Raw genomic sequence first — 14,844 nt, 5'->3', positions numbered from 1 at the left:
CTTATATGTAGCCTTCATATTTTTCATATTCTAAGGTACCTCTCTGTGTGTGTGTGTGTGTGTGTGTGTGTGTTATGGTAAAGGTTATTGTTTTCTTAGTAGGAGCTGTTAACATGTATAATTTTCTGCTGTTTTTAATTATCAAGTGACCTCACAGCCCTTGGTGTTATCCAATACTAAGGAGCTAACACTTCAATTTAATTCTGCTTGCCAAACTGTTCTGGACTGTTTTGCTCCATTAAAAAGCAGACAACTAAAGCCCTGCTCAGAGCCATGGTTAAATGCTAATACCTGTGCCTTTAGATGGGTGTGCAGGAGAGCTGAACGGAGGTGGGAAAAGGACAAGTTGCAGGTTGTGTTTTTTTTTTTTTTTTTTTAATTTTGAGAGAGAGTTGGTGTTATCAGAAAGTTTTGAAAGCTGTTAGAGCAAAATTTGTTTCTTGATGTCATTGTCTCTCACACTAAGGTTTTTTTTTTTTTAATGATACTCTTTTAACAGTGGACTCTGGTGACTGTGTACTACTTATGCTTCTACAGACCAGTGTTTCCCAACCTCGGTCCTGTGGGCCCCGCTCTGTGGCTGCAGGTTTTTTTGTGCCAACCAGCTTCTGTTTTTAATTGGACTCCTGGGCTAATTAAGTGGACTGATATTTCCCAAGTTCTGTGTTTTGGGAAAATATAGAAATTAAACTAAGGTTTTGGTAAATATATTATAAACATATAAATTAAAATGTACCAAGCAGTTATATGGGAATGTTTTTTTTCTTTTTTCTTTTTAACAGTATTTTCATCTTGATTTTCATTCTGCTTTTCTAGGTGTTCTAATTGTTTAATTCATCCATTATTTACTAATTAGTGGGTCTGATGCTAAAGTACTTGCAGCCATTGATTATTCAGTGTTGTTATCAGGTGTCACTGATTAGGAATCTGGTTGGAACAAAAACCTGGGGCCACAGGACTGAGGTTGGGAAACTCTGCTCTAGACCATGAGGTCCTCATCTCTAGGCTGGAGCAGTGGGTGGGCATCACAGGTTCAGCTCTCCAATGGTTTAGGTCCTTTTGTGTCCGAATCGATGATTTTACCTCCCCTGGGGGTACCATATTTCTCCATCTTGGGACCTCTTCTGTTCTTCTTGTACCTGCTGCCACTTGGCACTATTTTCCGGAAACATGGTAATTCCTTTCATCTTTATGCGGATGACTGACAGCTTTATTTCCCTCTGAAGTGCCCCGGTTCTGCTCTGTCCAGCCCCTCCTTGATTGCCTTATTGACATCAGGAGTTGGATGACTTTAAATTTTCTAAATTTTAATGAGAACAAGACAGAAGTCATGCTATTGAGACCCAATGGCACCAGCAGACCCCCTGCATCAACCTTTCCACTGTGGCTCAATATGAGAAATCCATAATCACAAATTTAGGTGTGAAAATGGATTCTACTTTAAAACTTGATAGCCAAGTGAACGCAGTGGTAAAATGTTGCTTTTTTCAGTTGAGGTGGCTGTCAAAATTCAAACCTGTTTTGTCTAATAGCACCCTTGAAACAGTGATACATGCTTCTATAACCTCTTGTCTAGATTACTGCAATGCACTTCTTTTTGGAACTAGCTAGGCCTTCATTGCTTGCCTACAGCTGGTGCAAATTGCCACTGCTCGATTGATTTGATTTTTTTGAAACTGGTACAAGCAAGCAGGAGCACATTACCCCAATTCTGACTTCTCTTCACTGGCTTCCATTTCATTTTCAAATCCATTTTAAGATTTTTGTATCTGTTTTTAAATCCTTTTAATGGTTGTGCCCCATTTTATTTGTCGGAACTGCTGCACCCTTATGTATCGTCTCGCTCTCTCAGGTCAGTAGACCAGGTGCTTTTACTTGTTCCTAAGACACGATGCAAACTCCGAGGTGATCGGGTTTTTTCAGTTGCAGCTCCAGAACTCTGGAACGATTTGCCTTTGGACGTTAGACAGGCTCCTTCACTTGCTGTCCTTAAATCTTATTTAAAAACACACTTTTACTCCCTGGCCTTTGACCCAGTGTGAGATGTTGACTATCTGTGTACTTTTATATTATGAAGCTCTTCAGCTTTTATGTGTTTGTTTCTTTTACCCTTTTGGTTATTGTATGTCTTATAATTAAATAAATTTTGTACATAGTGCTCAAGTCACAGCACTGATGCATGAACGAATCTCTACAAAACACTGACATTGTTAATCATAAACTCCTAGGTTAAATACAGACAGTGTCTATTCTGGAGGCATACATTTTTCTACCCACCTTTAGTAAGCACAATGTATCCACCTATTAAAGTGTGTTTTACATTGTGTAGTCCAGCCTAATTGTGTGCTATTTCCTCAATAAATCTTTTGCATTTCTGTTGGCCAATTGCTGTTTTATGAAAGTCCCTCTTCTTAAAAAGCTCCTTTTCTCCACATGTCTGCATTGATTTATTTTTTCCTCCTGCATTTCAAGAGGATTGGCAACTGTAAATCAGCCCTCCGTCTGCATGACTGGCACTCTGGTGTATTCCTGTCTTGTTTGCAGGGAAAGGCTTTAACCCTCTGAAGTCCTGAAATAGATTATGCAGATTTTGAGTGTATTTTTGTATTTGTGAGTTGACCGTTCCTTTCTCAGATAAATATTTGGATGACCACACAGTGGTTAGCACACTGCACCCTTGGGGATCCAGCACCCTAGCATGAAATGCTGCACTGTGTGGAGTTTGTATGTTCTTCCCGTGTCTGTACATTTTCATGATTTTCTTCTTGCCAGGATAATTGATTCAAACCTGGCACCTAGAAGGTGCTCTGTGTGAGTGTTGTACTGGTGACCCTGCTGTGAAAATTCTGATTTCCCCCTGCACCCCCCTTCCTAAACCATAAGCTAGTTTAAGATGTTCATTTGGTTCTTTTTGTTACATCTTATTTTACTTGTTAAACATTTTCATCTTTCTACAGTAAGGTGGTTGTTGCAAAAGAGAACGAGAAAAAAATTGGTCTGTACACTATCTACGTTAATCCAGCTTCAACACACCAGTTTGCAGTTGGAGGCAGAGACCAGTACATCAGGTGGGCCTGCACACTTATTTCGAGGATTGCATGTCTAATTCAGGTGTTTTAGTCTGGGGGACACCATACTGTGCTTGGGATTCTGTGGGAGTCCTGCCAAGGTTGATGTTGTTTAAAAAAAAAAAAAAAAAGACCCACAAAGAAGACTAATTTTAAATATTACCTTTAAATTAACTCCAATGGTTTTTAAATATAAATAAGTTAAAATGTTATGGAATAGTGGCTATAAAGTAGTCCTAAATCAAATCAGTTACTGACTGTAGCTATGGGCTCTTAAATTGTACAGTCCAAGAGCAACTCTCAAGTGACAGCTGAGGGAACACATATACACACAACAGAAGCTGAGAAAAAAACAAACCTTGCAGTCAGACACAAGTCTACAGGCTCAGCTTTGCTTCAGTTCTACCGTGCTGCAATGCCTCATAGTTTCTCTGCTACCAGACTTCACTCCAGTCCTATCTGCTGATTTTCTTAAATAAAAAAGCATTTGTCATGCTTCGGAAAAATAAAAAGACACACTCACACAAAACAAACTCTCAGTAATCACTTGTTAAAATTCCAAAATGCAATGTTAGGGATGGGGGATTCAATGATTTTGCCTGTTCTTCCAGTTGTAATTTTGCTCACTCATCTTTTTAAACTGAATTGAAGTCACCATCATTTATTCTTTATCTAAAAAGTATAGCTTACCCAATTGGCTTTCTGCATGCTAAACTTCAGCTTAATTAGCTTTTTTCAATGAAAAGCTTTTTCTTAAAATATTCTTAGTATAGCAGTTGAGTCTATTGTCACAACTTTCTACCCTGAATGTTACTGTTTTTTAACATTTTAATTTCTCTTTGTTGCTATAGGATATATGATCAAAGGAAGATAAATGAAAATGAAAATAATGGAGTATTAAAGAAATTTTGCCCATTTCATTTGATGAATAGTGAATCAAAAACAAATATTACGTGTCTTGTGTACAGTCATGATGGAACAGGTCAGCTTACTTTCCTTCTAAAATCTACCAGGAGTTAACATTTAATGTACTGTATGCTTGAAGCAGCAGAATTAATGCAGCATGGTTTAACAGAGGTTCTGCTTTTTTAAGGATCATCCATCCATCCATCCATTGTCTCCCGCTTATCCGAGGTCGGGTCGCGGGGGCAGCAGCTTGAGCAGAGATGCCCAGACTTCCCTCTCCCCTCTCTTTTTAAGGATCAGTTATCTTCATTGTACATTTTACAATTTTTTTTTATATAATATAATTAATATATACAGACACAATTGGGTCCATAAATGTTTGGACAGAGACAACTTTTTTCTAATTTTGATTCTGTTCATTACCACAATGAATTTTAAATGAAACAACTCGGATGCAGTTGAAGTGCAGACTTTCAGCTTTAATTCAGTGGGGTGAACAAAACGATTGCATAAAAATGTGAGGCAACTAAAGCATTTTTTAACACAATCCCTTCATTTCAGGGGCTCAAAAGTAATTTGACAAATTAAATAACTGGAAATAAAATGTTCATTTCTAATACTTGGTTGAAAACCCTTTGCTGGCAATGACGGCCTGAAGTCTTGAACTCATGGACATCACCAGATGCTGGGTTTCCTCCTTTTCAATGCTCTGCCAGGCCTTTACTGCAGCGGCTTTCAGTTGCTGGCTGTTTGTGGGCCTTTCTGTCCGAAGTTTAGTCTTCAACAAGTGAAATGCAAGTTCGATTGGGTTAAGATCAGGTGACTGACTTGGCCATTCAAGAATTCTCCACTTCCATCCATCCATTATCCAGCCTGCTTTAGCCTAATTACAGGGTCACGGGGGGTCTGCTGGAGCCAATCCCAGCCAACATGGGGCGCAAGGCAGGAAACAAACCCTGGGCAGGGCGCCAGCCCACCGCAGAATTCTCCACTTCTTTGCTTTAATAAACTCCTGGGTTGCTTTGGCTGTATATTTTGGGTCATTTGACTGCATTTAGCTGGATTTGAGCAGACAGTATGTCTCTGAACACCTCAGAATTCATTCGGCTGCTTCTGTCCTGTTTCACATCATCAATAAACACTAGTGTCCCAGTGCCACTGGCAGCCATGCACGCCCAAGCCATCACACTGCTTCCACTGTGTTTTACAGATGATGTGGTATGCTTTGGATAATGAGCTGTTACACGCCTTCTCCATACTTTTTTTCTTACCATCATTCTGGTAGAGGTTGATCTTGGTTTCATCTGTTCAAAGAATATTTTTCCAGAACTGTGCTGGCTTTTTTAGATGTTCTTTAGCAAAGTCCAGTCTAGTCTTTCTATTCTTGAGGCTTAGGAGTGGCTTGCACCTTGCAGTGCACCCTCTGTATTTACTTTCATGCAGTCTTCTCTTTATGGTAGACTTGGTTATCGATACGCCTACCCCCTGGAAAGTGTTGTTCACTTGGTTGGCTGTTGTGAAGGGGTTTCTCTTCACCATGGAAATGATTCTGCGATCATCCACCACTGTTGTCTTCCGTGGACGTCCAGGTCTTTTTGCGTTGCTGAGTTCACCAGTGTTTGCTTTCTTTCTCAAGATGTACCAAACTGTAGATTTTGCCACTCGTTATATTGTAGCAATTTCTCGGATGGGTTTTTTCTGTTTTCGCAGCTTAAGGATGGCTTCTTTCACCTGCATGGAGAGCTCCTTTGACCGCATGTTGTCTGTTCACAGCAAAATCTTCCACATGCAAGCACCACACCTCAAATCAACTCCAGGCCTTTTATTTGCTTAATTGATAATGACATAACGACGGACTTGCCCACATCTGCCCATGAAATAGCCTTTGAATCAATTTTCCAATTACTTTTGAGCCTCTGTGGTAATGTACAGAACCAAAATTAGGAAAAAGTTGTCTCTGTCCAAATATTTATGGACCTAACTGTATGTGTGGGTGTGTGTATATATAATTATGTATGTGTGTGTGTGTGTGTATATGTATGTATGTATGTATGTATGTGTATGTATATGTATGTATGTATGCATGTATGTATGTGTATATATATGTGTGTGTGTGTGTGTGTATATGTATATTAGAATAGTGCCCTATAAGCCCTAGGTCTCCTTCCAGCTGGTCATTCCTGTAAAACCTTGACAGGGAGGCGTCCATATCAGGTGCCCAAATCACCTCAGTTGGCTCCTCTTAATGCGGGGGTTCAGCCACCCTGCGGAGAAAGCTAATTTTGGCAGCTTATTTCTGCAATCTCATTTATTTGATCATTAACCAAAGCTAATGACCAGAGGTGAGGAGCCTAGATCAACTGGTAAATCAAGAGCTTCTCCTTCTGCCTCTGCTCCTTTCCACCACTACAGATTGGTATAGTGACTGCATGACTGCTATCTGCCCCTATCTGTCTGTTGATCTCGCCATTCCTTTTCCCCTCACTTGTGAACAAGACCCCGAGGTAGTTAAGCTCTGCCACTTGAGCCATTAACTCATCTATCACTTAGAGAAGACAGTTCACCTTTTTCCTACCAAGGACCATGGGCTTAGATTTGGAGACTCTAATATTCATCCCTGCTGCTATACAGTCAGGCACAAACTGTCCTGATGCGTGCTGGAGTTGAAGCCGATGAAGCCTACTGGGCCACATTGTCTGCAAAATGCAGTGAGGCAGTTCCAAGGCCACTGAACTGGACCCCCCACTCCATTCCACCTGCGCCTTGATATCCTGTCCATGAAAATCGCAAACAGGACAGGAAAGAAAGTACAGCCTTGGCAGAGTCTCATACCCATTGGAAATGGTGCTGAAGTTTTTGCAAGTATGTGGCCACAGCTCTCACTGTGATTTATACAGAGACTGAATAGCCCTTATTAATAAAATATTCTCCAACCTGCACAGTCTGTTGGCATTGAAAGTAGACTGCAGACTTGAGCACTTTATCACTATTCTAATCCTTTCCTGGCAATATGTGCAAATGTTTGAATTTGATTAGCACCTTCAGGAAGAGCAAGGCCTATACTTTTACATTTTCATTCAATTTATTTTTTATTGTTCAAAATGTGGTGAAGTTTTCCCCACCCAATACCAAGAGTGCTAGGATTACACTTTGTTTGTTTTTCTTTTTATTTGTAGAACTTCTGGCAAGTTACAATGATGAAGACATTTACTTATTTGACACAAGACATAGTGATGGAGCAGAGTATATTTGCCGATACAAAGGACATCGGAACAATGCTACAGGTTTGTGAGAGAGCACATCTTCCTAGAAGCAGATGCTGCCTGCTTACCACAAATTGATTTAAATTAATGGATGGTAGCTTTAAGGGTATTGTACAATCTAAGTTTAGATTTCTAAATGTGTTAGTGTGGGCTAACTTGGATTGTCAAATGGGTGAAACAAGGGTGCCATTTGTGATTTCCAGGTACTGTATTATCATGTTTGAGTATTAAGAAGTGAGAAGGAAACTGGCAAATTTTTCAAATAAGGGTTTGTTTCCAAAATACTTTCAGACCATGATGTCTCGTCATAGTATTGTAATCTTTAGTTGAAATGTATCATCCAGATTATTATACAGTTATCTTATTATACATAATGCTTCTCTGGAGGATGCATTATTTTTTTAAATAATTGTATTTAAGGTCATTCCATGAACAACTTTTGAGGACTACACAACACTTAACCCACCATCAACCTTGCTTAATCCATTTCACAGTTGTGGGGACTGGCTTATATGCCTGGCACCATGAGGCCCAAGGTTATATGCATTCCTATATTACACATAGTCATACACTTCCCAACTACCTCAACTTGTTTCTTTTTGAGATATGGAAAGAAAACCAATATGGGCATTTGAACCCTACCTTTCAAAATTATAAGGCAGCAGCTTTAATCACTATGCTGCTGTGACTACCCTCCATGAACTTAAACGTTGGAAAAGCAAAGAATTTAGGTACTTAAATCTTATAATTCAGAATATAAAATGAGAATGCATATATTAACCCACAGGTCATTTAAAGGTAAACTTGTATAAATAATACAACAGTACAATCAGATAGATAGATACTTTATTAATCCCAATGGGAAATTCACAATCATTGTGTTTATATGAAAAAAAACAAAAAAAAAAACCTTCAAGCTAAACACTCACACTTCCCTCTACTTCCTTCCCCTAATTACAATAAAATGTTTTTTTCCACTATGCGTGTGAATCAAACTTTTTCATTGAACAGCACCCCCTCGTCCATACTACGAAGACTTATTGTTGCCATTCTAAGCACTACTCTGATGTAAAGTAAGGCAACTCATTCCAAATAATACTCTATATGTAATATACAGTACCGCATCATGTTCCCCTTTTGTCGCCATGTCACTTGCTCAAACAATGTAAACCACTAACAAGTAAAGGTTGTTTAAAAGATAAAACATTTAACATTGCCAGAAAATAACCACCTGCATGTGTTACACTGCTATTGAAATTTGTTGGGTTTTTTATGATATTTTAGTTATCATAGAAAGCTTTAAATGTTTTTTTTTATAGAAAAGATTAGGGAGGCAAGCCAACCCCCAGTTGCGGCCAGAATATTAGTAAAATCTGTAAATGTACAAAAGAAAAATTATTTATTGGAGTCAAAATCACGAAATTCTATAAATATGTAAAAGAAAAATAAATTTTTATTTAACGGAGTAAAAATCATGAAATGAGAATAAAATATTTACTCTCTTACCGATTGGAGTATTCCTGTTAAGCTGAGGTCCACTATGCTCGATGAGTATTTATAAGAAACTAAATAAACAATCCATTCATTTTAACTGACATTCTTATAGGTTAAACTTTTTTTTAAAAAAATACTCATTTAAATAACTGGAAAAATCACATGGAAACTAAAGTGGTATGCAGTGGGTCATAACTTGACCTTCAGCTAACTAAATCACCTAAATACAAACATTGGTGTTATGAATAGACACTTTCTTTTTTAATAGAGTAAACTTTCTTTCACAGGAACAAACTATCAAAAATAAAAACCATGACTTTCTTGATATTAAAAATGACTTTCTTGATATTTTGGTTTATAATTTAAAAATGGAATAGGAATCTGAAAATCTAACAACATCACAGTAAAGTTCGATAAATTCTGAAAAGAATGATACCAAATATATATGTAGGTTTTAAAATAAGCCCAATTTAAAGCATGACAAAAAATCGTTGCACTTTTAGGAGAAGGATTTTATATACAGTATCTCACAAAGTGAGTACACCCCTCACATTTGTGTAAATATTTTATTATATCTTTTCATGGGACCACACTGAAGATATGACACTTTGATACAATGTTAAGTAGTCAGTGTACAGCTTGTATAACAGTATAAATTTGCTGTCCCCTCAAAATAACTTGACGCACAGCCATTAATGTCTAAACCGCTGGCAACAAAAGTGAGTACACCCCTAAGTGAAAAATGTCCAAATTGTGCCCAAAGTGTCAATATTTTGTGTGGCCACCATTATTTTCCAGCACTGCCTTAACTCTCTTGGGCATGGAGTTCACTAGAGCTTCACAGGTTGCCACTGGAATCCTCTTCCACTCCTCCATGACGACATCACGGAGCTGGCGGAAGTTAGAGACCTTGCGCTCCTCCGTTTGAGGATGCCCCACAGATGCTCAATAGGGTTTAGGTCTGGAGACATGCTTGGGCAGTCCAGCACCTTTACCCTCCGTTTCTTTAGCAAGGCAGTGGTCATCTTGGAGGTGTGTTTGGGGTTGTTATCATGTTGGAATACTGCCCTGCGGACCAGTTTCAGAAGGGAGAGGATCATGCTCTGCTTCAGTATGTCACAGTACATGTTGGCATTCATGGTTCCCTCAATGAACTGTAGCTCCCCAGTGCCGGCAGCACTCGTGCAGCCCCAAACCATGACACTCCCACCACCATGCTTGATTGTAGGCAAGACACACTTGTCTTTGTACTCCTCACCGGGTTGCTGCCACACACGCTTGACACCATCTGAACCAAATAAGTTTATCTTGGTCTCATCAGACCACAGGACATGGTTCCAGTAATCCATGTCCTTAGTCTGCTTGTCTTCAGCAAACTGTTTGCGGGCTTTCTTGTTCATCATCTTTAGAAGATGCTTCCTTCTGGGATGACAGCCATGCAGACCAATTTGTTGCAGTGTGTGGCATACTGCAGCAATGCTGGCAGCACTCGTACGTCTATTTTCAAAAGACAACCTCTGGATATGACGCTGAGCACGTGCACTCAACTTCTTTGGTCGACCATGGCGAGTCCTGTTCTGAGTGGAACCTGACCTGTTAAACCGCTCTGTGGTCTTGGCCACCGTGCTTCAGCTCAGTTTCAGGGTGATGGCAATCTTCTTAAAGCCTAGGCCATCTGTAGAGCAATAATAATTTTTTTCAGATCCCCAGAGAGTTCTTTGCCATGAGGTGCCATGTTGAACTTCCAGTGACCAGTATGAGAGAGTGTGAGCACGATAACGCCAAATTTAACACACCTGCTCCCCATTCACACCTGAGACCTTGTAACACTAACGAGTCACATGACACCGGGGAGGGAAAATGGCTAATTGGGCACATTTTTCACTTAGGGGAGTACTCACTTTTGTTGCCAGCAGTTTAGACATTAATGGCTGTGTGCGGAGTTATTTTGAGGGGACAGCAAATTTACACTGTTATACAAGCTGTACACTGACTACTTTACATTGTGTCAAAGTGTCATATCTTCAGTGCTGTCCCATGAAAAGATATAATAAAATATCTACACAAATGTGAGGGGTGTATTCACTTTTGTGAGAAAAGGGGTGTGTGTGTACGTGTGTGTGTGTGTGTATCCTCACAGGTGGCGCAGTGGTAGTGCTGCTGCTTTGCAGTAAGGAGACTGTGGAAGCTTTTGGGTTCGCTTCCCGGTTCCTCCCTGTGTGGATAGCGCTTTGAGTACTGAGAAAAGCGCTATATAAATGTAATTTATTATTATTATTATTATTATTATTATTATATATATAATATATATGAATATGATAATATACACACATACATACAGTGCATCCGGTTAGTATTCACAGCACATCACTTTTTCCACATTTTGTTATGTTACAGCCTTATTCCAAAATGGATTAAATTCATTTTTTTCCTCAGAATTCTACACACAACACTCCATAATAACAATGTGAAAAAAGTTTACTTGAGATTTTTGCAAATTTATTAAAAATAAAAAAAAAATTGAGAAAGCACATGTACATAAGTATTCACAGCCTTTGCCATGAAGCTCAAAATTGAGCTCAGGTGCATCTCGTTTCCCCTGATCATCCTTGAGATGTTTCTGCAGCTTAATTGGAGTCCACCTGTGGTAAATTCAGTTGATTGGACATGATTTGGAAAGGCACACACCTGTCTATATAAGGTCCCACAGTTGACAGTTCATGTCAGAGCACAAACCAAGCATGAAGTCAAAGGAATTGTCTGTAGACCTCCGAGACAGGATTGTCTCGAGGCACAAATCTGGGGAAGGTTACAGAAAAATGTCTGCTGCTTTGAAGGTCCCAATGAGCACAGTGGCCTCCATCATCCGTAAGTGGAAGAAGTTCGAAATCACCAGGACTCTTCCTAGAGCTGGCCAGCCATCTAAACTGAGCGTTCGGGGGAGAAGGGCCTTAGTCAGGGAGGTGACCAAGAACCCGATGGTCACTCTGTCAGAGCTCCAGATGTCCTCTGTGGAGAGAGGAGAACCTTCCAGAAGGGCAACCACCTCTGCAGCAATCCACCAATCAGGCCTGTATGGTAGAGTGGCCAGACGGAAGCCACTCCTTAGTAAAAGGCACATGGCAGCCCACCTGGAGTTTGCCAAAAGGCACCTGAAGGACTCTCAGACTATGAGAGAGAAAATTCTCTGGTCTGATTAGAGAAAGATTGAACTCTTTGGTGTGAATGCCAGGTGTCACGTTTGGAGGAAACCAGGCACCGCTCAGCAGCAGGCCAATACCATCCCTACAGTGAAACATGGTGGTGTTAGCATCATGCTGTGGGGATGTTTTTCAATGGCAGGGACTGGGAGACTAGTCAGGATAAAGGGAAAGATGACTGCAGCAATGTACAGAGACATCCTGGATGAAAACCTGCTCCAGAGCGCTCTTGACCTCAGACTGGGGCGACGGTTCATCTTTCAGCAGGATAACAACCCTAAGCACACAGCCAAGATATCAAAGGAGTGGCTTCAGGACAACTCTGTGAATGTCCTTGAGTGGCCCAGCCAGAGCCCAGACTTGAATCCGATTGAACATCTCTGTACAGATCTTAAAATGGCTGTGCACCGATGCTTCTCATCCAACCTGATGGAGCTTGAGAGGTGCTGCAAAGAGGAATGGGCGAAACTGGCCAAGGATAGGAGGGCCAAGCTTGTGGCATCATATTCAAAAAGACTTGAGGCTGTAATTGCTGCCAAAGGTGCATCGACAAAGTATTGAGCAAAGGTTGTGAATACTTCTGTACATGGGATTTCTCAGTTTTTTATTTTTAATAAATTTGCAAAAACCTGAAGTAAACTTTTTTCACGTTGTCATTATGGGGTGTTGTGTGTAGAATTCTGAGGAAAAAAATTAATTCATTTTGGAATAAGGCTGTAATATAACAAAATGTGGAAAAAGTGATGCGCTGTGAATACTTTATAATATAGTGTATATGTATGTATGTATGTATATATGTGTGTGTGATTGTGTGTATATGAGAAAGATAGAGTAGATACATAAAATGATGACTAAAGAAACCTTTAACTGAACATAAGTTTTGTGCAATAGAAAGCCAGAAATAAATTTATAGTGGAGATTGTTTCCAAAGCCTAGAACCATCACTGATTTGGTAAGCTTAACAGGTCACATGTGTACCTGGATGGTCCGAGCTGTTTTAATGGGCCTTTCCCAGCAAGGAGAGGCCATTTCCAAATAGGATAGATAGAGCACCAACCCATGAAATTTTAGGAATTTGGGGGTGAAGCCCAGAAAAGAATACCGATGATGAGAATGTGTAAACCCCACACTGATAGTAACTAAGCATGGGATTTAGCCAGGCCACTGGTCCATGAGGCAACCAGTTTAACTCCTGTGTCGCACTTTTGCTTTATTACATAAACTGTCTTTTAAAAGTTTATTAAAGTATCTCTTGTACGTTTCTGAACCTTACACTTTATAATCAACATGGCATTACTGTCCAAAACAAATGTTCATTTTTTGTGTGCTCCGAGTTTAAATGTATTTCTTTTATTTTTCCTTGGGGGTAGTCAAAGGCGTCAATTTCTATGGCCCACATAGTGAATATGTGGTGAGCGGAAGTGATTGTGGTCACATCTACCTGTGGGAGAAAAACTCTGCTCAGATCGTACAGTTTATGGAAGGAGACAAAGGCGGAGTGGTGAGTCGCTAAAACTTTAATTTGGTCATCTTTCCACTCAGCCACAAATAGGGGTGATTGTTAAAGGAGAGATTTTATTTGTGTTTTATATACTGTATGTAAGTTTTGATGTACTGTTACCCGTTCATTAATATATCACAGATAACTTGACAGAATAGGCAATCCCTTTTTATGCTCAACAAAGAATGTCACCTCTCACTATTTTTCATATATGTATCCTCTGTTTGCTTTCCAAAATGCCACACAATTTTACACTGAGGCAAACTTCAAACCTTCTGATTTGAGTCCCAAGTCTTTTTGGAGCAGGCTTCTGGCAATGGGAATATTCTTTGTTTGTTGAAAGGGGAAAACCGATCTAAGCCTTCTGCTATGATCTTGTTTTCTGTTTTCTCTCTGAATGTCAACATTTCAAAACGTGTCCCATATTCCCAGCAGATGTTAACCTTTAAACTAAATTTGAATGTCAGTGGAGCAAAACACCCAATATGCAGAACAATTTAAACATAACTCACAGTAATATACTAATTATTGATTGTTATTGTGGTACACTATAGGACACCCAAGGTGTCGTTATGTTATTGGCCTCTTTTGCAGAGACATTCACACATTTGAATGAGTTCAAAAAACCTCAAAGGTCTGAACTGATTTTTTTTTTTTGTCTAAGTGGCGTTTCAAGACCATATTTTGAAGCATATGGAAAATCTCGTCAACCCTATGGATAAATTCTTTGAACATAAGAAAAAACGACCAGTATATTTGATTTTCTTACCTGTGAGTGATAATGGCAGTCACAACAACCACTTTATTTGTGGAGTAAAGTTCGGCTGAAACAAAGATTATTTGTGAGCACAAACATTTATAAAGGTGTTGATTGAACAGATGCCTAGCCACTTTTGGCAAAGAAAGTGGTTTTAGCTGCAACACCATTTGCAACAACCTAGCTCTACAACAGCTAACTTTTAATGGACGTCAATATGAAGACAAAAGCTAAACATCAGTTAGCATAACATGCTCTTAGCAACAATTAAGATTTTCCTTCAAATGTCTACAAACTCTGATGGACCGTAATAACCTTCATCTGATTAAGATGGTCCTAAAGAACCTTTTAAATTAATATTTCTATATTTTCTGAGGGTGAGGAACAGCCTAAAAATTATTTTTTTATTATTTTAAATTTGTCTTGAGTCAATCGTTGATACAATTCAAGTTAAGATGGAAGGCATGGCGATGAAAAGACTAGTATAGATTTAAATCTTCATGAATAAAATTCCTCTTGTTTTTCAGGTAAACTGCCTGGAACCCCATCCACATCTGCCAGTATTAGCTACTAGTGGTCTGGACCATGATGTTAAGATATGGGCGCCCATCGCTGAGAATCCAACAGTACTCAGGGGCTTGAAAGAGGTAAAGCA

The 14,844-nt window shown here is 39.4% G+C and overlaps 1 protein-coding gene across 2 annotated transcripts in view; it reads left to right on the top strand.

The window, feature by feature from the left end:
* Window positions 1-14,844, top strand: part of dcaf8 (DDB1 and CUL4 associated factor 8) — a 44,424-nt gene that overhangs the window by 22,048 nt on the left and 7,532 nt on the right. For both annotated transcript variants that reach the window (XM_028822234.2, XM_028822233.2), the window contains 5 exons: window positions 2,958-3,068; window positions 3,920-4,050; window positions 7,151-7,258; window positions 13,302-13,432; window positions 14,717-14,836. In XM_028822234.2, the coding sequence (XP_028678067.1) occupies window positions 2,958-3,068; window positions 3,920-4,050; window positions 7,151-7,258; window positions 13,302-13,432; window positions 14,717-14,836 (601 nt within the window). The remainder of the gene's footprint in view (window positions 1-2,957; window positions 3,069-3,919; window positions 4,051-7,150; window positions 7,259-13,301; window positions 13,433-14,716; window positions 14,837-14,844) is intronic.

The sequence above is a fragment of the Erpetoichthys calabaricus genome, chromosome 16 (assembly GCF_900747795.2).
Source record: "Erpetoichthys calabaricus chromosome 16, fErpCal1.3, whole genome shotgun sequence".
Taxonomy (NCBI): domain Eukaryota; kingdom Metazoa; phylum Chordata; class Cladistia; order Polypteriformes; family Polypteridae; genus Erpetoichthys; species Erpetoichthys calabaricus.
This window is presented reverse-complemented; position numbering and strand designations above follow the sequence as displayed.